This window comes from Mesocricetus auratus, unplaced genomic scaffold (assembly GCF_017639785.1).
Source record: "Mesocricetus auratus isolate SY011 unplaced genomic scaffold, BCM_Maur_2.0 Super-Scaffold_100006, whole genome shotgun sequence".
NCBI lineage: Eukaryota > Metazoa > Chordata > Mammalia > Rodentia > Cricetidae > Mesocricetus > Mesocricetus auratus.
In genome coordinates this window covers 27,710,025-27,733,907 of record NW_024429190.1, presented here as the reverse complement: position 1 = coordinate 27,733,907, position 23,883 = coordinate 27,710,025, and the positions used below count along the sequence as shown (strand labels likewise).

At 41.0% G+C, this 23,883-nt stretch overlaps 1 protein-coding gene and 1 long non-coding RNA gene across 6 annotated transcripts in view; one reads left to right on the top strand and one right to left on the bottom strand.

The window, feature by feature from the left end:
- Slit2 (slit guidance ligand 2) overlaps window positions 1-22,977 on the bottom strand; it is a 313,096-nt gene extending 290,119 nt beyond the window's left edge. For all 4 annotated transcript variants that reach the window (XM_040747061.1, XM_040747063.1, XM_040747062.1 and 1 more), the window contains exons 1-4: window positions 20,925-22,977; window positions 18,191-18,262; window positions 17,049-17,120; window positions 5,736-5,807 (exon numbers count right to left, since the gene is read on the bottom strand). In XM_040747061.1, the coding sequence (XP_040602995.1) occupies window positions 5,736-5,807; window positions 17,049-17,120; window positions 18,191-18,262; window positions 20,925-21,103 (395 nt within the window). In that variant the 5' untranslated portion in view covers window positions 21,104-22,977. The remainder of the gene's footprint in view (window positions 1-5,735; window positions 5,808-17,048; window positions 17,121-18,190; window positions 18,263-20,924) is intronic.
- On the top strand, window positions 270-18,927 carry LOC121140816. 2 transcript variants are annotated; one of them, XR_005877743.1, is made up of 3 exons: window positions 270-521; window positions 11,951-12,074; window positions 17,820-18,927. It is a non-coding gene; the product is annotated as an uncharacterized LOC121140816 (long non-coding RNA). The 2 variants fall into 2 exon arrangements; XR_005877742.1 differs by lacking the exon at window positions 17,820-18,927 and adding an exon at window positions 14,082-14,279.
- Window positions 22,978-23,883: the final 906 nt, after the last annotated feature.

Genomic DNA, 23,883 nt, shown 5'->3' with positions numbered 1-23,883 from the left:
GCTGGCATTTAAATCACTGAAGTTAACACTTCTATACTTTCTGTCCTGAAGACTCTTTGTTTTCAAACATACGCATACAATCGAATGGCTCACCAAAGTTTCAATCCAAAACACACATAATGTTTCCCTAACTGGACTACAGGACAGATGGGCTCTTCCTGCAGAACTTTCCCCCTCAGCACCTGAGACTCTCAGGCAGTCTCAGCAGTGAAGTCAGCGGTAGCCATCACAGTGACTCCCTCCAAGAATAATGATCCCAGTCTGGACAATGGTAACCGTAGCAACTGTAACCTGCAATTCCTGCACAGCCAAAGTCAGATTTATTGTGGCAGGGGCAAACAGGCCAAGAGTAAAATGAAGCTGGAAACTATGGCACCTGACACCTCTAGTGGCCCACACTTTAATCAGAGCTGGCAGAAATTAATTCAAGAGGAATTTTTTACACGGTTCCACTGTCGTACTCTGCCTTTATGCTTGACTACAAGAATCTTAATGAGACTCTCTTGACATCCCAAAACAAGGTTAGTTGTATATAAGTACATAGCATTGCCTCTATCTAAGATGTATTTTGATTAAATGAAAATTTTAAGAAAGGTATGGTTTTAATTGTGCTATGTCTACTGAAACCATTCAATGTTTAGAAAACCAAAGGGAACCAAACATTTAATTAGGCAAGTTATCTCTTGTTTTCTATAATTCATAAAACCTTCCCATAGTTATCGCTTGCTCATTCAAGTTGCAAACTTGGAACCCAACAGAGACTTAATTCAATACATCATTTATTGAGACCTTACAAGCTTCAAGTCTCACACTAGACCCTGGGGATATTAAATCATTTTTATAATACATGCATGGAGAGTATTGATAAGCCCAATTATAAAACAAAACTTAGATTATAATTCACAAATATAAACAAGGTTTTAGTTTTCTGAATTAAAAAAAAAAATCTTATTTACAAGAACATATTATTTTCTAGAAACTGCCAAAATCAATGAAGACTTTTGCCATGGAAGTGAGGAAAAATGAAATAAAGACGGCTTAGTTGTGTGCTTGTTACACTAGAGAAATTAATTTGTTGCTTTGGTAAAAAACAATAAAACCTGAAATTTCTTTTATAAGTTTCCCTTGACTATGGCTATAAGAAAGCATTTTGACAATTTGAGGTTTCTTAAGATTAGGGTTGCCACAAATTGGGTGGTGGTGGCATACGTCTTTAGTCCCAGCTCTCGGGAGGCAGAGGCAGATGGATCTCTGTGAGTTCAAGGCCAGCCTGGTCTACAGAGTGAGTTCCAGAACAGTCTTCAAAGCCACAGAGAAACCCTCTCGAAAAAAAAAAAAAAAAAAGGTAAGGGTTTCCACATGACCAATCAATTTAAGCAATGAAAAATCTATTATCTCCACTAAGAATTCACTACCAATAAAAAAGTGTGTTTGGCTTTAACATTTATAATCTCAGGAAGTTTGATGGGCCTCAGACTTTTTGAAGAATAATTTCCACTTCGAATCACAAATAAGATTACTATTCAAAAAGAGTGTGATAAGTGTGACATGAGGACATAGGTAGATATCTTTTATTTTTATTTTCTTGGGGCTTGGGAAGATACTAAAGAAAGATGAGTTTCTATAAAGTGCCTTGGATACAAAAACTTAGGCTAGAGTTCTTGGTAAATATAGTAATACTCAAAGCAATAAACTGAAAACCACAAAACAAACATTTACAATCAGATGCTTATTCATGGTACCATCAATGAAATTCCTCTCAAATGAGCCTGAATAAGCAGCTGCAAACTCGGATGGGAAATGGTGCATCACACACTTGCAAGCTACCTTGAAGGACAGGCTTATCTGGAAGATTTGCATATGCTGTTCATTGGGTTCAGCCCATAGTGGCCAACCTCTTCAAAATTCACCACAGTCTGATTCAGTTAACTAGCTCCAGATTGCCCTGAAAAGAATCGTCCCCCATTCTTTCTTAGGTGGATCGTAAAAATGCAAAACCTCAGAATCAGAGGAGCAGAGGGGAGGAAAGAATCTCCCTGTAGAAGGCAGGGAAACTGCTCTCTTTTAACCTTCACCCTCTCATCCTTTGCTTCCCCTTTACTTACACTGTCCATCTGTCAACAAGTGCTTGTAATTTTATTGCACTGTCCTGTAGTTTACACAGAGTTGGGATTATTTTACAGAGGTCTCTTAATGGACTGGATAAACGGTAATGCTATTTAAACTAGTCTCCTGCCCCAGCCAACACAGCTGTGAGTGTACTACTATTTCTGAGCAAACATCTTGACCTGAACATGCAGTGCTCTCTCAGCCCTTCCAAAGAGAAATTGGAGCAGACAGCAAAGGGAAAGCATATTTGGCCGCTAGCAGCAATCAACCGTGTCAAATCATAATTCATATACAGTGTACCCTCTTTTTCCTTTATAGCGCATTTAGAGTCTGCAAAATGCGTGTGTGACTGGCATCTCATTTTCAGCCAAAAATAGGTTGATGATTATTTATTACAAAAACTCACAGAAATTTGTGTAATGTCGAATATATCAAATAGTTTTCATATAAGTAAATAATGCTAAAACCAAGTTCCAGTTTATAAACTATATATTAAACTGGTTATCTTTCTTGACCGGTAATATATAGTGAAAATATATTAAATGAAGTATGTAATAAGTAAAAATAAAGAAGTATATATAATAATTAGCATTCTTTATGAAGAAAAAATAAATTCTAAAAGTGCTTTTTGCCTGTGCTGTACAAATACATGGCTCTACTATGTCACTTGGCCAGGAGACAATGGATTCTTTTAAAAATATACACATGCAGCAACCAATCAAATGTTTTCTTTATTCCTTCCCTGTTATTTGTCAGAATTCCTATGTCCCTTTATCACTCATCTTTCTTGTGCAATGATTCATTCTGAAGGAGCATTTCAAAGAATACTTTTGAATGTGGAGTTGAACCCATTTTTCCTTTCAGATGAGCAAAAAGACATCTGTATCGTGTGATGTGGAAAAGCAATGAACCTACATACTTGGCCTTCATAGATATACTAGCCCTAGTGCAGTAGTCATATTTACAATCTTTTGTCTTTCTGCTTACTAAAGACTCTTAATGCCGGTTGCTTAATTTCACTGGTAGTATCATTTAAAAAGTAGTCACGTGTCCTTCATAACTTTTCCTCTCAAGAGAAATACCACAATTAACAATTCATCCACATCTATCTAATTCTTGTGATACATGGGATGCTCAGCTCAAACAAAAATATCTGTGATATTATACAGACAATGATCACACACACTTCCATGACAGTGGTTCCAACATTTAGGAGGCTGGGGTAAGAAAACTGCTACAGTTCAAGTATATGCTACATGTATGTTCTAGGTTAGTCTGGGCTACAGAATGAAAGAAAAAGAAAAGAGAAAAGCTTGGAAGGAAGGAAGGAAGGAAGGAAGGAAGGAAGGAAGGAAGGAAGGAAGGAAGGAAGGAAGGAAGGAAGGAAGGAAGGCAGGCAAGAAGGATAGAACAGAAGGAGGGAGGGAGGGGCACAGAGGGAGAGAGGGAGGGAGGGGAGATAGAAGGAGACAAAAGTAAACCTCTATATTTCCATTTAAATAAAAATTCATCCATCACATAGAGAAGCTCTGTCAATATTAACCAAGATGCCATGACGGGCTAGGTTTAGGAACACTGCAATATTTACATCTGTATTATTATAACTGTAGACATGAATGATCAAAATTTTTAGCTTCCATATTCTCAGGGGAAAATTATTTGTGCCAAACAGACACATAAATGACCCAAGCATATTTTCTAACTGTCGCTTCCCCCTTTTTAAACATACCTTCACTTAATTAGAAAATGTTTTTACAATCTTGTGGATTCTGATTCATCTTTAGTCCATTTCTTATAGCTTTCATGTGTCCTATCACATAGAAGCTTTAGAAAACTATAAAATCTTAAAATTTAAGGGGAAATATCTTTGATCCACTACGTGATATTGTCAAAGAGGGCTAAACGTCAAAAGGCATAATTTTCTCCTGGGGACTTCTACGATGCATTAAGCCATACAAAAACTCCTGAGGAAATCACTCCAGGTACTTCTAGAGAAAATATAAAACATTCTTGTTTCTCAGAGAGAGTGTTGAGGTTACTTCTTACATTTTTCATAGTACAAGCAGTAACAGACAACAGCATTCCATTTAAGTTCATTTCTGTGGTATATTAAAAAACACACATGTCAAAGGCCCTGTAAACTGTTTTTTGTATACAAACTGCTAGCAAAGACACAGTCTTGCAAAATCATTGGGCATTAGCTTCAAAACCACTTCTTACTAGTTTCTTTACACATTCCCCCAAAATTAAAATAGAAAGGGCCATACCATTTAAAAACAAATCTGGCCATTACTCCACTGACTGCAACCATTTAAATATGTTTCAGTTGATATATGTGTATGTGTGTATAATTGTATAGCAGGTCACATCCTACTTCTTGGAAAAAAAATAGCCCTTAGAGATCATGTGTTAGAAGAAGTTTCTTTGATTTTTAAAAATACACTTAAAATGGGACCCATTAAACAGCAGAGCTCACAAACAGGAGAAATGCAGCCCATGGTTTTGGTTCTCCTAAGGGAAGAGATGTCAGGAAAGAGAAGATGTGGAGGGGGGGTGGTCAGCTGGGAAAGATCTTTATATTGTGGAATGAAGTATCAAGAAGACTGACCTCATAGATATCCTGTTTTCAGAGGGGGTGAGTAGGAACCTCCCCCACAAAACACACTTCTGGAATTGATAACAACAATATTGAACTTGTAGGCTACAAAGCTTTGGCTACAAAATCAAATTTGGAAAACAGCAATGTGTTCACTTTTTCTACAAACACTTCCATATGGGACTCCCCCTACATGCAGGTGGGGCCACTCCAGACAACTTACTCTGTGTATCCCAGCCGTCATTTCACAGCATACAGGAACATCGATAACCATTGCTATTTATTTTTTCCAACACTTTGTAGCGTATCTGCCATCTGTGCGAAACCATGCACACAGCTGAGAAATCTAATTTTCAAAGCTTTCATAAATGTGTTTTCACTATTACGTATTAGGTCAGTGAACAAGCATTCCTGGGAGGAAAAACTGATTCCACCTAATCCTTACAATGTGCTTTTTTTTTTTTAAAAGAACAACTTCCCTAACTGCCTATGAGACATTTTGCTATGAAAGCCTTGCCTTCTAACAGTTCACATTTCAAAATGTGTAAGTCTGGCTAAAGAAACACTTTGAGAGAATTTACATCTTCAAATGCCTTGGGATAGATAATAAATACAAACTAATAAGCACTACTCCTCAAATACCAAAACAAACCAAAAAATCTAACAGAATGAACCCCAACTTTACAGGAAACACTATCAACTTCCTTTAAGTGGAAGAAGGGTAACAAAGTTCCTCTCAATAATTGGGTTTCTGTTGAGCACCAGGCAAATCTCTCTGTCACCACATAATCAAAACCAAGAAAAATAAAACAACTGAAATAATGAACAATTAAACCACAAAAGGCTACATAAACAAAGCCACTGGAACCACTGAAGGTCTTCTATTTCCTTCAGAAAGCAAAAGGGCAAACTTTCAATCTAGGAATCTATTAACACATAGATTCCAGGAAAGTGCAAGAAAACACCCACAATTCTATTAATAAAACACAAGGTCAACCCAAAGCAACAGCGAACACTTGTGTCTACTTACAGCCGGTAGAGTTTCGCAGTCCCGAGAAACAGCAGCTCAGGAAACAACTGAAGGTTATTTCTGTTTAAACGCCTTTGGAGAAAACAAAGAAAAACAGAGCTTATGTTACACAGAAAATTCATAGGGAGGAGGCTGTGCTTTGGCAGAGTAATGCTTCATCCTGAATTTCTGTTAATAGCAGAATGACATTCAAGATATCCAAGAATTGTAAATCAAAAGTTGGTTACACCTCTTGTTACATGGGGTTTTACGGCAGCTTCCCTTATGCTTCGTCAGATGGTTACTGGGACCTACATTCTCAACTCAAACACCTTACAACGTCAGACAAACTCTGTGGGATGGAACTTTCTGACTCAGACACAGCTTCAATAGAAGATAGGCATATTAATATAGTAAACTGTATTAGAATAATTCATACATTCTCAAACAGTCGTGATTTTGAGTCAAGGCATAGTAGAGAGAAATTTCTATTTTATTACCTATTTATTGAACTGAAGGCGGGGCATGAGACAGTGGCTATAGTACCTTTTTCCCCCATAGGTGAAATCAGAATAACAACAACAAATCTCAAACCTCAATCCACAGCTCCTAACCTATAGGGTTTCAAAGGTTTCACTGCTTTTATTTTTTTAGGGTGTTTTAGATGCTTTGATTAATAATCTAATGCAAGATTTTTTTTAGATGCTTCAGATGCTTCAGTTAGGAATTCAATTACAACTCTAACAAGACCTGATCTATTGTTCTGCTCGATGGGAGTGTACACACCTACTGGAGAGTGTAAGCAAATGCTATCATTGATATACTAAGGACCCAGCCCTATAAGTTGTAAACAATTAATCAATTGAATAATAACTGCCTAGTGTTCTGCTTCTCCCAAATTTAAATATGCTGATGAAAAATACCTAAAAAAATGATGTACAAGTTGTTTGACCTCCAAGGACCAATGTCACCCTGAGAAAGGCAGAAACAAGTTTAAATCTTTAGGATAATGTTAAAGTTGTCCAAACTTATTTATAAAGGCTTATCAGGTGGAATCAAGAGGATACTTACTTAGTGTGGCCAGTGACTGCACTTTTTAAAGAAGCAAATAATAAGGGAGGCCTCTCTCAGAGTTACTCTAAGGCAAGAAGACCTGCCTTCAGAAATTCCCCACTTGCAATCCCAAGAATCCAAGTAGAGAGAGGCTTGATATGTTTTTCTTTGCCTGATAAGGGCCTACTTTTAAGAGAGCTACAGAACAGATGAGCAGAAGGGTGAGGGTGGTCAGAGCTTTGGGTATCTATATACACATGCTAGGAAGCTGCTCATCTACACAGCCATGCTCAACGCTTAATAAAATTCACACCAATAAAAATGTATTTCAACGTCCATGAAGGGCAAAGAGAAAAGTAGTGGTGAAAGGTTGGATTTACTACCATTCCTGTACCAACTTTTATGAATGAACCACAAAATAAAGTTAAAGCTAAACAAAAAAATGTTTATTCTATTTCTGTTGTTGTTGTTGGACATGCTTCTGAGGGGAAAGTACTTTCACCATCCATTTGCCACTTTAAACAAAATAGCTTCGTTGTGACTTTGCTATAATAGCATCTAAAAGAATATCATTCATAAGCACCTGAAAGGATCATCCACAATTGTGATAGTGTCCATGATAATTTTTTCAGCCAGCAGGAGTTCTTTGGAGAAATGTGTGCACAACATGCCTATCCTGATGTCTAAAATGGCAGACACGGACTGGTTTCTTAATCATATTCCAAGCACTGCATTAACAGACCTTGGCTGACTCTTCAGCCCAAACAGGCAGGCTACTTCAGGCCTCAAAACAAGACCCTGCGAGGGGCTGCTTTCCACAGAGAGCTTTCCCTTCCCACCAAACAGTGCTTTCTTACATCCTCTGTGAAACCCCAGCCCTCCTCTGTAAACTCCATGCCTCCCTTGGCTGTGTCCCCAGAGCATTTGATAAGGCCCCTTGCACTGTATTATATTGACTCATGTGCTAGTCTCTTTCCCACTGGGCTGTGAGCTCCTCAAATGTGAAGACCCGATCTTTGTGTTCCTTCTTCTGCCTCTGGCACTTACTAGATTAGAACTGTATTAAAAGACAAAGCAATCTCCTGTTCTCATTCAGCACTCCCCAATCTTCCCTGGCATTTAGTGGGTTCTTACTGTGTTGAATAAGAACCGGCTGCTCTCTTTGCATTTTGATATAGTTCAGTGAGGACCGAGTATATTCACTTGATATTAGGTCCACTTTGCTTTGGCATACTCCCTGAGTCACCAGTCATTATCCGGCTAACCAAATCCCTACTATGCAACATGCTTCCATGTACCCGAAATACGCCCTTCACTCTTCACCCACAGCACAGTGTAAGCATCATCTAAGGAGCAAAAGGAATGTAGTGCATTTAAACAAACCCCAGCGCATAAATGAGTGGCAACTTTTTCGGAAGTTCTTAATACACCGGCAAAGCTTCATATACTATGAGAAAGTAGATATTTAAGTCTTGGTACATGTAGTCTCTTTCTCTTTATTGTTGTAATCATTTTTATGGTCCCAGGGATTCTTAATTTAAATCACAAAAAAATACTATAAATAATTAGGCCGTGTGGATTACTTCATTCACTTGTCCCAGTGTCCTCACAAATGAGTGACACTCCATGTGCCTTGGGAAGAAATCTACAGCTCCAACACAGAGCTAGCACATGGCTTTGGGTGGTGTGATTCCACACATGCACAATCACTATTGCTGTTCCTCCCCAATGTTTCCAAATAATGGAATGCTGAAAGTGTCCTTGAGAAAACCAGTTTTATGCAGTCCATTTCTTAAACACCTGTTTGAAAATGAGACACTCAATTTAATATGTCAAAAGACAGAATCCATGGGAATCTGGCAAGATTGCTCAGTGGGTGATGTGCTTGCCACCCAAAAGTATAAGCCTGACAACCTGAGTTTGATTCTTGAAATGGGCATGAAAGCAGAAAGAGAGGTTGGAGAGATGGATCCGTGGTTATGGGATCCGTGGTTATGAGTACTGGTCTTCCAAAGGACCCGAATTGATTTCTCAAAACCCACATGGAAGCTCACAACTGTCTGAAACTCCAGTTCTAGGGGTTTCAACACAAGGACATACATACAGGCAAAACACCAATGCATATGAAATATATATGAATAAATCATTTTAAGAAAGAATGGAAGGAAAGAAACCACTCCACAAAGTTGTTCTGTGGCTTCTGCATGCACACCTTAGCATTCAGACCTCCATGCACACATATACACACTAACAATAGTTTTTTTTTCTGAATTTAGTCATTTCTTCATGAAAGTGAATGTGTCTAAACTAATCATGATGTATTTTGTTTTGAACATGAGGCAAAGTAGTAACAAAAAATGTCAGGCATAATAAAGAAAGCAGGAAAAATTGAAAATTCGCTTTTCTTCTTTAAAAAAAGATGTGTATGTTTGACTACGGCTTTCCTCCATTATGGACATGGATATGTATACATAATAAGGTTAAATGGACAGAAGCTTTTGAAATAAAAAGTCGCCAAATGCCTTCAAATTCAATGAAATATTAAAAGTAAAGATTCTTCTAAATGACAGAAATTAAATCCCTATAAGACATATTTTTAAATCTACAATTGCTTTACAGATTATTAAGATACAAAGCAATCACAAAAAAAAGAACTGGAGAAAAAAGCAATACTGTTTCTAATACTACAAAGAAAACACCATAGTGACTTAAAGAGGGGAGTGTCATGTTGTGAACTCCAATATAAATGAGCTGACATTTAAAGTGATGGTCCCAGGACAGGACAACAGTGAAAGGGTGTTGCGTAGGATTATTGATGGGAGACCACACAAGGTACTCTGTAAAAAGGCTCAGTTGTGCCCAAGGATGGATGACAGAGTATAGTCACACTGGTTCTGTGTCATCACCCTGGGATACAGTCTGCCCACAAGATCCGAGGACCATTTGAAGATGTTCTGGATGGTGACTCATGCTTTCAAAAGATATGTGCAGTGTGTTTCTCTGAGATAGCTCTTCTAAAACCAAAGTTAATTAAAAATCCTAGATCTATGCTACCTGCTGTTTCTGAGTGTGACTTTCAGATGAATAAATGATATCAGAGCTATCAAACCACTACAGACCTCTGAAATGCTGATTAATAACTACCCAGATCATGAGTGAGACACTTTTTCCTAAATTATTATCTTCTATCTGCTCCGTTGATTTATCCTTTGATAGATACTATAGTACCATACATTTCTCTATTTTCATTTCATCTCAGTTAATATTTTAACTCAAGATAACCTTCCGTCTAACTCAAAATGCAAACTTAAAAAACTGTTTTACCAAAGCCAATGGGGGGAAAATGTGTGTTTCATATCCACAAATCAATTCAAATATACTTTTGTAAATGCTGCCTTAAAATGTGTCACTGCTCCCCTACTCTCCATACATAAGTGGTCAATGCAAAGACTAGTTATTCTCCATTTTGACACTTCACATGAAATTTCTACTTGCCCATTTAAAGCATTGATTTTTTGACATTTGTAAAGCAAACACTTTTATCTTACACAATACTACTGTTTACATTTTCAGCAGTTTTATCTAACTTGTTTTAAATAGCTGAAGTTTTCTATTTGTTTATTTTTTTACCAGCATTCTCAATGATGATTTCATTGTCTATGCTCCATGTGACCGAAGTCAACACTTTTTAATGAAAATGTCTTTTCCTGCTAATATCCTTCACTTAATGCTACTCTACCTATTAGGAGAGAATATACAATATGCTTAAAAACTCAGAAGGAAAATTATGCACTTTCTTCATATCTTCTGATCTCATGAAGACACTCCAAGTGAAAGTAACAAATGCAGATGAATAAGCATATTCATATTTTAAGATATAAAATAGCCCTAAATTTAATTTCGAAAAAGAAGTTGTGTTAAAATCTTTAAATGCAGCCAGACAGTGGTAGAGCATGCCTTTAATACCAGTACTCGGGAGACAGATGCTGGTGGATCTCTGTGAGTTCCAGGTCGCTGTGGTCTACAGAACTAGTTCCAGGACAGGTAGGGATATAGAGACCCTATCTCGGAAAAAAAAAAAGAAAGAAAATCTAGAACTGCATTTTTTAAGCACAGTCTAACGTGTTCCAACAAACTGTGTATACTGTCTCACTAGTCACTGCACTGCTGGTGGGAGATGGATCTTAATAACTATCTCTATTTAAAGGTGAGCAAATTGAGGATCTTAAAGATGAAGCTAAGTAATCAAGGTTGCACAGGGGCACTAAACTCTCTCTTTTGAATGTTTCCAGATGGAGGAGAGTGCCTACATGGCTAGACAAGATGAGCAACCATACAGTGGATGAGTGCTTTGCATTGGTGATCTAGCAGAATATATTACAAGGCAGCACAAAGCAGGAATGGCTAGATAGTCTATGCAAATACCATTGTCACCACAGTCTAAAATAGTGTGGCATAGCTTCTGCATTAGAAGAGTCTCCCTGAACCCCAGGGTAGAAGGATGCTTTAAAGAGTAAAGGCAACAGCTCGTACAGAAGACATCTTTAAATGATACTCAGCACCCATGACTTGTAGTCAGCCTTTTCGTCCCCAAGATTCCATTACTACTAATGTCCCTAGCCATCCAGCAGATGTAACTTGTTTTGAAAATACGACAATACGTGTAAAATCCATGGAGAAAAAAAATACTCCCCTTCTATGCAGGCTTGTGAAACGCACCCTGGAAGGCATAATTCAAGCGGAAAGGTTTTCCAAAGCAATGAAAGACAGAACTAAATGTAAAATATTTGACATTCACTGCTTCCACAAATACACTGAAACAGTGCAAACTAAAGTCCTCATTTCAGGAGAAGCATAAAGGAAACAGCATCCAGCAAACAATGCCACAAAGGATGAGCCCAAAACAGATGTGGGAAAAATAAACACCCTTTGCTGCCTTGGAATTTATAAACTAGTCCACAGTGGCAAAGGGGTCTTCTCAGCACCCTTTCACTCTGGCGCCCATAAAAACACACTGCAGTGAATGTTTTACTAACCTTATAATAGCACCCTCTGATGAAAGCTTTCTAAGACCACCACAGGCAGTAACATAATTTAAAATAGTCCATACAATGCTTAGAGATCCTTTAGTACATTTTCACTTTATGGTGTATGCACACTCCATCTCTGGTGTATTTCTTTAGGGGAAAAATGTCCATGAAGCTCGCAACAGGAACGTTAAAATGCAAGATACCGGAGAAGAGTCCCATGAGATGAACTTGGAATTTTTGCCACAAAGACTAGCATCGTGAGATTCTCTTTACATATGTATGTATGTGTTTGGTTGCATATAAGCTTTCAGGACTAGTGGGAAGAGAGGTCCTCTACAGGCTGGACAAGCAGAGAATGAACAGTGCTACCCTTCAGACCTGTTCTACAACACTTTCTCCCCCTTGAACTCATATGTTACAACCTACAACACAACCTCTGTGTATGCCTCACCTCCTAATCTCACATTGCAACTTGTTTACAAAATACTAACTAAGCTGAAAGGAAAGTTGAGAAAAGGAACTGTAGTTTACATCAAAGGATAAATCACCAAAGCAAATGGAAAATAATAATTTGGAAAAAGCATCTCATTCATGATCTGGATAGTTGTTAATCAAATTTAGAGGCCTGCAGTGTTTTGATAGCTCTGAGATCATTTATTCATCTGAATGGTATATTCATGTCAAAAGGAAGAATTCAGTACCATCTTACAGTAAAACATATCTTTTAAGTGTTTATTCATGAAACAGTGTTTGCACAACTACGGCCTTTATCCTAAAGGGATTCAAATTTCTAAGTTAAAAAGAGATGAGTTTTATGAATTTGGTGGAAATTTCTAAATGTTTAAGTTATCAGACTTATATCCCAGAATTCCTCACATGGCTACATCACAATATTTTAGAATTATATTTTTAAGCAAACTATGAGGTGGTAAGGCCACTAGAACTAAAAGTGTTACTTTAAATATGAAGGGAATAAAATCGGGAGTATTTGAAGTGCCTGCCTGAAAAAGAGACAGTTGCAGTATAGATGGAAGAGATGGACCTTAATAATTGTCACTATTTTGAAGAAGAGTAAACTGAAGTTTTTAAAGAAGTTGTGTTATAAAGATTGACAAGGGAATTGTAATCCAGGGTCTGTGGAAGTCTCTTGTCTAATATTTCTGAGTTTAGAATCGAGTTGTGTTTATATGTGACTAGAGAAACAACCAAAAAACACAACTAGTGAGTATTTTTCACTGCTTATCCAGAAGAGTATATTAAATGTTATCCAAATCTCAGAGTGGCAAGATAATTCATTTAGCCCCACTGCCCTCTGCTTTTCTGTCTCTCTGTTCTGGCCCCATCATCAGAGCCTGAAATAGCATCATACAGCCAGCACTCTGAAACTGTCTACCCATCCACAGTGCCCTCCTACTTCTGTAATTACTGTAATGATGAGTATTTGGTACTTCTGAAGTCCACAGAAAGCCATGATTTTCTGTTCCTGGCTGCTGCTGCCCATGTACATAAGCTAGACGAATACGTATTTCATTTTTAGCAATTTCAGTATATCAAAATTTCCAACAATATTCCACTTATGTTTTGAGTGAATTTTCAAAATGAGAGGAGTTGATTTTTACCAGTAGAATGCTGAAGTCCCCACAGACAATCATAAAAAACCAAAGAGCAGAACTCTGGGAGTATAGCATGACCGACCATAGCTGTAAATAGATAGCCAGTGAGTAGCACAGGTTTCAGCGGCCTATGGAATTTCTGTGGTGTAAAAGGGAAGAAAAAAGAGGAGGGAGAGAGGGGGATGGAGGGAGGGGGAGGGAGGGAGAAAGGAAGGAAGGAAGAGAGAGAGACAGAGAAAGAAATGAAGGAAGGAATGAAACAAAGACATTGTATTCCTTGAATTAATAACTTTTAAAGTGAAGTATAAGAAAAAGCATATTTCAAGTATCTTAACTTTTTGCTGTATCTTACTCATATATACTTTGGTTCTGGCTAATTGACGGGATTGAATCAGATGGGAAAATAACTTCGTTATATGTCTCTCTAACTTTGTTATCAAACAACAGGAAGCTGTTATATTGCAAAGGGCATGGTGGGTATTCTCCATGATCCCCAAGATGAATAAAGCATTCCAGACACCCAGGCACTGCACATGTCAGGCCTGCAAATATAGCAGCAACTGTCCCAACATGTGCTCATGGGGTGCAAGCTCCATTAAAACCTAGGCTGTTCACAGTGGTTCGTAGGCACATGCAAATGAAGTCATCATCTGATTCTCTTTTCTCCATAGCAAAACAAAGTGACTTAAAAGAAAAGAGGAAACTGGAAGAGAAAAGTTTTGAGAAGACAGTAAAGGAAGGAGGGCAGGAGGAAGAAGGAAGGAGGAAGGAGGAAGGAGGAGAGAAGGCCATCTTAACATTTTGACTGACAATTTTTAAGCACATCTATTTAATTAAGTGAAAAATATTTTTTGGTACTGATAGTGCTTTGATTTACAAGTATGTCTTTCTAGCTTTATTAACATTAATTTAAGTTAAAATGGCCTTGCTTTTTACTAAGTAAAAACTGAATGCATAAAAGGTGTAGATAATATATACTATTTTGAGATCTGTCTTCTCTTTATTAAGTGAAAACTTCACCAACATCATGAAAAATGCTTATCTCTGAAGTTCTCACAAAATACCTTCACATTGACAAATGCTATTATTGTTATCATTTTAAATGAAAACTCCTCAGAACCATAAATTGTATGGGAATAAAGTTGATGCTTTTTATATTATGTTTTGTCTTAATACAAAGAAAAAAACCTGAAGTCATGCTTTTCTAGATGAATGGCTGTTACAACATAAGCTATTTCTAATGCATCTTTTCACAATTTGGAGTTCAATTTGAAATTTTGCATCTAAATTATTAACAATCATGTAGATTATACAATCCATAGTTTAACATTAACCCATTGATTGTTTTCTGTTTTTTACATTTCATTAATGTCACACAAGCAATTTGTGTGACATTAATGACTATATATAAAATTAGGGGTACATGCTATAAGCCATAATAATTGGAATATTGAACTCACAATGTAAGGTGAGGTGTTTGTATTTTTAATTCTTATAAAACAAACTGAACAAAATTTAAAATAGTCTTCACAATGTTGAATGCATTTCTAAGTAAAAGTGCCTTGGCATTTAATATATTTAAAAATAAATATTTGAAAAGTGTATCCACAATGTTCCTTAAGAAATGGCTTAGAATTCCAGAGTCCCAAGGAGATGAATTGGCTGTCAGATAACAATGCGCTTCTATCTGATGGACTTGGCAGTTGTAAACAAATGGAATTTTCTCAGCTTTTCCTCACAAATATGAAATATTTGCTCTCAGCCAACAGCTGGCGTGATTTAAAGAAGTCTTGCATATATATTAGTTTTCATTCAAAATTACAAGCCCTCCTCCCACTCTGCAACATCTGACTTAGTCTTTGTAGAACACAAAATTGTTCTGAGATGAAGTGACATTCTCCGGGGATGTAAAAGTCAAAAAATAGTATCCACTTACAACTCTAATCAAATTTCAAATTATATGGTATCTGTAGTATTTTTTAGGAAGAGCTAATTTATTTAAGATGAAAGTTCAAATGCAATTCTGAGATGAGGCAGCTTTAAAAAATATGAAAAAGTTTACATTGTTGTTATGTTACCAAAGATTTAAAATTACAATACAAGTGAATGTGAGCTTCAGAAAGCACCATAGAGAATCCTAAGACTTAAATGGAATTTCAGGACCAAGTTTCAGTACGTCCATGGTATGACTAGATGACAATTTTGACAAAACTGCTAGCATTCCAATGAACATTTAATTTTCCATTCATTTACATTTTATCAATACATTTTAAAACAAGTGCTTTAAAATATCTTTGAGAGTTACTCACTAGGTATATCAGCTATGGAAAAACATCTATGAAGTAGCTGAAGAATAAATACTTTCAGAGTGTTTTTATACATTTAACATAGGCTACAAACATAAGAACTTGGGTGTACATTCAATTAAATATTTATCTAGATTTCACTTCCTTAGAAAGTACCTCAGTGCAGCTGAATCAATTTATATACTGTTCCATAGTTAACACTGTAATGGACACATTTTTAATAGTAAAACAAAGAGGACATGACTATGCTTTGCCTAATGCAATAAAACATAGCCTGCATATTCAGAAATGTATCACAAAATTACAAGCCAGTTTTCTACTTCTAAAAAAAACAATGACAGCATTAACCTGGGCCCAGTGAATCTGAATATATGTAATGCCAAGAAATTAAAATATTTAGATAGAAGTATCAATTAAATTTGCTAAGGTGAATATTAGGGTAGGCATGAGAACTTATTAGAATAATTATTAGTACATTTAATACAGATTTCACCTGCTCTAAAAATGAAAACATACTGAACTTCAGTAATCAAGACATATGAAATCTGTAAACATATTTCATATTACAAAGCCTATAATTTCTCTTATTTCAGGTATAAATTTTGTCTATTATAATATGTGACTAATATGTATTCTGTGAACACCTTAACATTCAAGTAATACATATATCTATAAATTTTTTGTGTCTAAAACAACATTTCTTAAAGTGCAAAATCTACACTTCAACTTCATGGAAAAAAATGCCAGTGCTGAATGGACCACCTATCCCTACCTTAATAATCTGTAGCTTACTTTTCACAGTCATAATTTAGAAGCTATTGTAAACTAATTAAATAGATTTGGAAGTATAACTTATTATCAGTGTTCATTATAAGTACTAAACCTCAAAAGATATAGATCTTCCATAAGACCCCTTTTAAATGTTCTAAAGGACCAGTGACGGGGCACTCAGTAACAACATGGATGCTTACAAGATTCTTATCCAAGCCTCTCTTCCCATAAAGCACAATTAATAAAACACAAATATGATCTAAACCATTCTTTCTGCATAAGCCACAGATAACAGATGCAAACACATGTACCTATTTCAGTACCCAACCAATGATTATAAAGGAAATAAGTATCTCAGGAAAGCCCTGAACTTTCATGCTTTAATACAAATTTGTCTTCTTTACCCGGGACCTTTACTTTTACGTTAGATAACACATATTTGTGCCTTTTCTTCTTAAACTGTAAAGCCTAAGCCATGAAACTGAAGACATAATCCTTGAAACTCAAGTGGTTTTAAACACACAGACATGTTGTCATGGGTCTGGGACTGAAAATACTCACAGTCTCTCCAGCTCCTTAAGATCCTGGAATGCTCCCCTCTCGATAGTGCTGATCTTGTTTTCCATGAGCTGACTGAAAAGCAAAATATAACAGGGTTCTTAGTGTCGCCAACTGAGGGGGTTGTGACTTAGCAGCCAAAATCCTCCAACCCCTCTCTCACGTCTCCATGATATTTTGCCTTCTATTGAGAGTCACTAGCAAATTTAGTAATGCAGCAGGTGAGAGAACTCAGAGGGGGGTCGTAGCTTTCATACCACAGGCATTTAGCTTTAAAATTACTACAGAAGTTACTAATGAAAAGTAAAATGTAAACTTTAAATTCCAACATAGTTGATAGTGGAAACTATCCTTTGAATCAGTTTTATTATACTGATTTCATCCATGTCCCTAACCAAGGAATGCAGTAGCTCAACACGTGTTATACACAGTTTAATTCTGACGTATGCATGCATATCAGCAATAAGTCCTTAAAGCGTCACGTACCCATAGTAGTCAAAAATATAGGGCCACTGGGTGTAAATATTTACAAACATATGGGGCAGAGCAAATTTACATAATATGGACTCTTAACTCGCAGCTAATTTAAACCACTAATTAGTGCACTAATGATTTCATAACAATTTGTATCAGTTACAAAACTACAAAATAAAGGAGTGACACCCAAAATGAGACCAATATGTTTGATGTGTATACACTCCCCCACAAGCCTGCTGAAAAGATGTTTGCATGATTTTAGTGGTAAAGATTTCTCTACTTTTTTCTGTTTTTCAGAAGAGAAATCTGGATACTTTATGTCAGTAAGAAGAGGAAGTTGGTTGCAAGTCCTCAAAGGATCAGTTTTCTGCCTTTATTTATTCGTGTTGTGAAAATAGTGATTCTACATTTCTATGTGTAATGTCCTTAGAAATCTGAGGTCCTTTCTACCCTCTTATCCCCCATCTCACATCCGCTCTTAAAGACACAAATTTCACTAAAAGTTACACAATGGACCACAGAAATCAGTACAAGAGGACCTTAGGGTTTTGTTTTGTTTTTTATGCTCCTGTCTTCAGAAAAGCTTTAAAATCTATGAACATTTAGTGATTACGACTAAGCATGTCATCTTAAAAACAAAACTCCCAAGACTCGAAGGAGACACTTACAGAACTCTGAGGTGCCTGAGACCAGCAAAATCTGTCTTCGTGATCCTTGTGATGTTATTTCCATTGAGATCCCTAAGAGACAACCACAAATTAAAGTTCCTTTTTATTTCTATTATATTTGGTTAAACAAAGTAAAACTTAAAGCATGTTGGAGCTTTAGAAAAAAAAAACTTTAATTCAATTAGTGTGGCTTAAAAAGTAAGCCAGAGAGCAAAGGGAACAACAAGCCTTTGAAATAATAGTTTATAAAGGTCTTATGTTTACAAAATTCTTGCTGACATATGACAAGAAAATGAAATAATGATGTCATCACTAGCCCTGGCTTTTGTTGTGTTTTTGGCCTGTTGTGTGTGAGTGCTTTCGATTTTGGTTTCCAAAGAAATATGGGTATTTATTTACTGAGTTACTCTGCAATGTTTGCCTTTATTTTTAGCATTGCCCCCAAGAATTTTCTTTCCGGAAGTTTGATGAAAAAATTTCTCATAGTATTCGGAGAGAAAATTTTAAAGATAGAACACATTGTGGCCAAAATTCCGGAGGCAAAGAAAAGTGTGTGTCAGGGAGAGTTCCAGCACCTCAAAGATCTCCCCACTTTTTTTAGGTCCCTGGGGAAGCTGAACTCTTTTATTGCAGCTCTTGGCTCCCCCACCCCCACCCCTGTACCCCTGCCCCAGCTCTGACTGTGACTATAGTTTAAACTTCCAGTGAGAACAATAATGGAAGTAGGATTTGGCCTTGACACACACACATTTGTTCCGTTTCAGCACCACTTTTTTTTCTTCAGTCACAACCTTCTTTCTGGTCAACAACTAAATTTGCAGGACTTTATTCATTCACAATAAAGTAGCCTTTGGGAAGTTTCTCCGTGTTCCTCTCTAGACGCTCTCTTATGTTCGACTTTCAAATTTCCTGCTGAAATCTGTATTTAAAGTGTTTACTTTGCTAACGATAGAATCTCATAAACAAGCACTGCATATGTGGTTTCCTGAAAAACTCCACAAATATCTCATAAGGATTTTTTTTTTTAACCACTGGGTACTCCACTGCCATTTCTGCAAACCCAGAGCTTTGACAAGTTAGTGTTTACACTGTTTTAAAGGACATGGAATAATGAGAGCTAAATTAGAATTACACACACACACACACACACACACACACACACACACACACACATTTCTCCCCCAAACAATCGCTCTGAATTGTCTCTAAAGTTATGGGAGCCCTTCAAGGACTTTTGTTATCTCCTGCAATCCAGAACACAACAGCACATAAATGTACTGGATCACATCCTTACCGCGCTAAGGCCCAACTATGGGCAGCGGGGGCTTAGAGAAATAATCAGGGAGAGCCCCAGAGGGCTGGAGCTTTCTGAAAGAGGAAAGTCCTGGTCCTGGACCCTCAAAGAGTGGGGGCGCGGGTTGAATCAAGAGGAGAGCAACTGTTGGCCCTGATGACTTTGAATGCAGAAGTGCTGCCCTGGAGTGTCCCTTTCCCCACAGTTAAATGCAGTCTTAGGAAAGAACTCCAGACTCTGCGCAATCACCCATGCCACGCCACACCGATCCGAGCCACACCAACCTAAACCACCCGCGCCTGCCCGACCGGTGCGCAACCGGGGAGCCCGGCGCATCCCCGAGCCTGGGGCAGGTTCGTGGTGGAGGGCCCCGCTTCACAAAGAGAGTGGCCTCCGTGCTTCACTTCCCTAACTCGGCAAGTGCCCCACCAGGAGCGCGTGGGCCGTCACCCCCCGATCTGCGTTTATTTCTTCATTAAAGACTCGAGCCGACAGGGAGGCGGGGACGTCTGCGGGCGGCAGAGCGCGAAGAGAGGCCGGCAGAGCAGCTGCCACCACGTGAAGGAGCTCACAGACTGCCAGCAAGGTGCCCCAGGGCACACAGCCACAGCGGGGAAGTACTGGAGGGAGCAGCCCAAGGCCACAGGGTCACCAAAGCAGTTGGACTGGGCCCAGTGGGTTCCAGACACAGAAGCAGTGCTAACTTTACTTAAGCCCTGGGTCCTTCCTCAAGTCTCCTGCTAAGTGGATTTGCTTAAGGATGCTACAGTTGCTGCCTCCTCCCGGTAAATGAGAGCGGCTTTAGAAAGTCGCCGCAGGGAGACGGTGCGTGTTGCCACTGAGCCTACTCTTGCTGTCCTGGAGCAATCATCCTTCACAGACTATAAAAAGATCCCCAGGGCACCCCAAAACTCCACCTCCCACTGGTATTTAGAAGGGCACACAAAGCCTGGGATAGAAAACTTCTCTCCTTTGAGCAGCCTGCCACCTCCCTCTTTGCCCCAGTCTGAAGCAACAAGGTCCTGAAATAACCCGTTTGCAACACCGCAAGGTGACTGGTTTTGCAGAGTCTGGGAAACGCAGTCACACCTCCCTTGCCCCGGGCATCTTTGAATTCTGGTTCCAGTTGCCTCGCTCCCCAGCCAGAAAGAACTGATCCACAGTCCACACGCAGTTGCAAGTGGGGGTGGGGGAGGCAGGGAAAGGACACGTAGCTGCCAGCGATCCGCCCCTCCTTGGCAAAGGCTCCTCCCAGTTTAGTGCCCGCCAGTCTTTCACCTTTTCAGAGGGCCCACCCCCAGGATGTCCAGGAGAGCTTCTGAGAGCTACCCCGGGAACCGGTTTCCACCACACGTGGACTGTCCAGGCTGGTCGCTTAGGGATACACTACCTCGATGGGGAGGGAGGGAGAATTGGGAAGAGCTAAGCGCCCATACTCACAGTCTCTCGGTGTTGCGGGGAATATTCCTGGGCACGCTGCGCAGGGCCAGCCCATGACAGTCCACCGTGCTGCCTGAACAGGAGCACTGGGCCGGGCACGCCTGCGGCGCCACCTTGTTCAAAATCGACAACACTAACCCCAGCGACAGGGACAGTGTTTGCCAACCAAGGCTGCTCATCTTCCCCAGCAGGCTCCTTGCTCTGTCTGAGGGACTTCTCTTTAGCTCTCTGGCGCTTGAGAACTGGGCAGTGTCCGAGGCCGGCTGCCTGGAGCCGGACACACACCGTAATACGAAACAGTAATGTAAGGCAGTAGAGCTGGCAGACGCGCACGCCTTGCCTCTGCTCTCCACGCTTTTCGAGCAGAGCAGAAGATCCGTGGGCAACTTCAGGTCCTGAATATCAATAGGCCCGAATCAGGCTGCGAGCAGACCCCGAAGCGGCTGTGAGGACAGAGCGGGTCTTCAACTTGGCGGCAAAAGAGCCCCTGCTCGAAAGGACCGCAAAGATGCAGCGGCCGGTTGCTTGAAGACAAGCGAGGACTTCTGACCCCACGGACCTTCTAGGAAATCCGATTCCACTTGGAAGAGCGCAAGGCTGAGGAGGGAACTTCAATAGTAATGGTGGCCCTGATCAAAGTGGGCTCCCCCGAAGCTAGAAGGCGCAAGGGCCTGGCAGGTCCAAAGCAGAGCCTTCGGAGAGACCGGGCATGGCGCGCGCGGGGGCGCACCGGGTGTTCACGCAGCCCTGGGGGCGCCGGGCGGCGCTGCGGGGCGCAGGGCTCTCAGCTCCCAGGGCCTCTCCACTCCTGCGGCACAGCAGCAGCCCCAAGGCTTTTTCGCCGCCTCCCGACAGCCAAGGATGTCTTGCACACACACATGCACTTCACTGGAGGATATCTGGGCAATCCCTCCTCCCTCCCGGCGTCCTTGGCGACGCTCTGCACCAGGGCCTGCCCCTGAGGTCACACAGAGAGACAAAAGGGCAGTCGGACCGCTGCAGCCCTGCAGAAATATCCACTAGTCCGCACCTCTGCAGGAAAAAGAAAAAAAAAATCCAGAAAGCCAAGTTTACTAGGAGAGCGAGAGCATAGGAAGACTGAGTAGGAACTGGCTGGGGGCAAGACTCTCAGACAGGCAAGCCAGGAGCAAAGCAAAGGCTCGGTGTCCGCGTTGCCAGTGCTGCTAGTTTGGCCGGATGGGTATACTAGGTGACGAGCGGGCAGGAGAATGGGATCTGTTCTCCAGGTAGATCACAGGCGACAGGCGACTGGCAATCGGGTGTCCGCGCTCTTGTCAGCCCCTCTGGTCCCCGAGATACGCCGCCGCAGCTCCACCGCACACACCTGACGGCACAGGTAGAAGAAACAACAGCGATGTCCTGAGGGGCGCAGCCTCGCAGCCACCCCTCAGGCAAGTCCCTGCGAGTGGGTCCTCCACCTCCAAGTGCAGGAAGTTTCCCCAGGCGTTGGAAGCGGTCGCTCACTGTCACCGGAGGAGTCCAGCCGCGGGTGTGGAGATGCCGCTTGGCCCCGGACGCTGCACCTGACTCGGCGACCGCAGTCCAGGCAGCGCTTTAGCTTCTAGCCCCTTCCCCTCCTCTCGGGGAGGCTTTCGGCGCCTGCGGCTCCCGGGAGGAAGGTGGGGGGCCGGGGGAGAGAAGGCGGAGACAGAGAGCGGGGACTGGCGCTCCGGAGCCCCAGGCAAGTGTCTAAACAATAGGACGGACGCCGCTGCCTAAGTCTCGCCGGGCTGCTGGAAGGTGGGTTGTTGTTGTAACTGGAGTTGTCTGCTCTGGCTGCTGGGCGCTGAGCGCAGCCGAACAAAAAGACCCCAGCCCGCGCCTCTGGGCCCCCGGGACGTTCCCCTTTCTCCTCAGTACTCCCGCAGCCCCCGGAAAGCTGGGCAGCTCTGGCCTGCGCCCCGAAGCCTGGGCGCTCCCATCCCTCGCCGCCGCCGCCTTCTCTCTCCTCCTTTTTTTAACCACCGTCTGCGGCAGTCACAGCCGCCGCCTCCAGCAAGCTCCGCCGTCCAGGCGCTCCGCAAATAAATAAACCCAAGTCCGAAGTTAACGCGGTGGCCGGGCTTTATATAGCAGCGGGAAGCACCCACCCTTGGCTCCGCCCCCGCGGACCCCGCCCCGCCCCCTGGACGCGCGCGGAAAGCCCGCACCTCGCTCGCCCGGGAGAGGTGAGGCCCAGGCTGCTAGCGCCGGGTTGAGGCGGCGGCGCGCGTTCTCGTGCGCCCCTGCTCGAGCGAGCCCAGACTCCTCCGCTGGGGCAAAGTTTGCCACTAGAAGGAGGCTCCTCGCCTTGCAACTGCTTGGTCCAGAGGTGGGTCAGAGCCCAGAGAGCCAGGCTCCCAGAAAGAGAACGGGGAGAGGGGCGGCTTGGAAAGCAGCTCATAAATAAATGAAGCCGGCAGCGCCTCTGCCGCAGCCTTTCGAGGCGCGGTTCTGAAGGGGACCGCTCTGGGCTTGCAACACTGCAAAAGAGAGAGAGATGGAGAGATTATGATTTTAAATTAAAACCAAAAAACCCTACTGAAATAGATCAGCCTGCGCTGGTGCACGTACCTCTCTCTCTCTCTCTCTCTCTCTCTCTCTCTCTCTCTCTCTCTCTCTCTCTCTCTCTCTCTCTCTCATTTTGGGAAGCTTAAAGTTCAGAGTTTTAACACGTTGGAAATAATGTTTTCCAACGTTCTTGCTGGCCTTCCTAACCCACCCTCTTCCGTTAACCCTTTCTTTATACTCACTTAACTGGAAAACACCACGCCAAGGGTGTAAATGCAACTCTACAAGCTCACCGGACTCCAAGGGTTTGAAAGTGTCCCCGTGCCAAAGAAAAGGGAAAATGAATCCTAGAAACACCCATTATGCTGGGAGGTTTCTCTTATTTCAGTCCCTCTCTGGATACTCCCCCATGTCTCAAGCCCAGCCAGCACTGTTTGGAAACTGAATT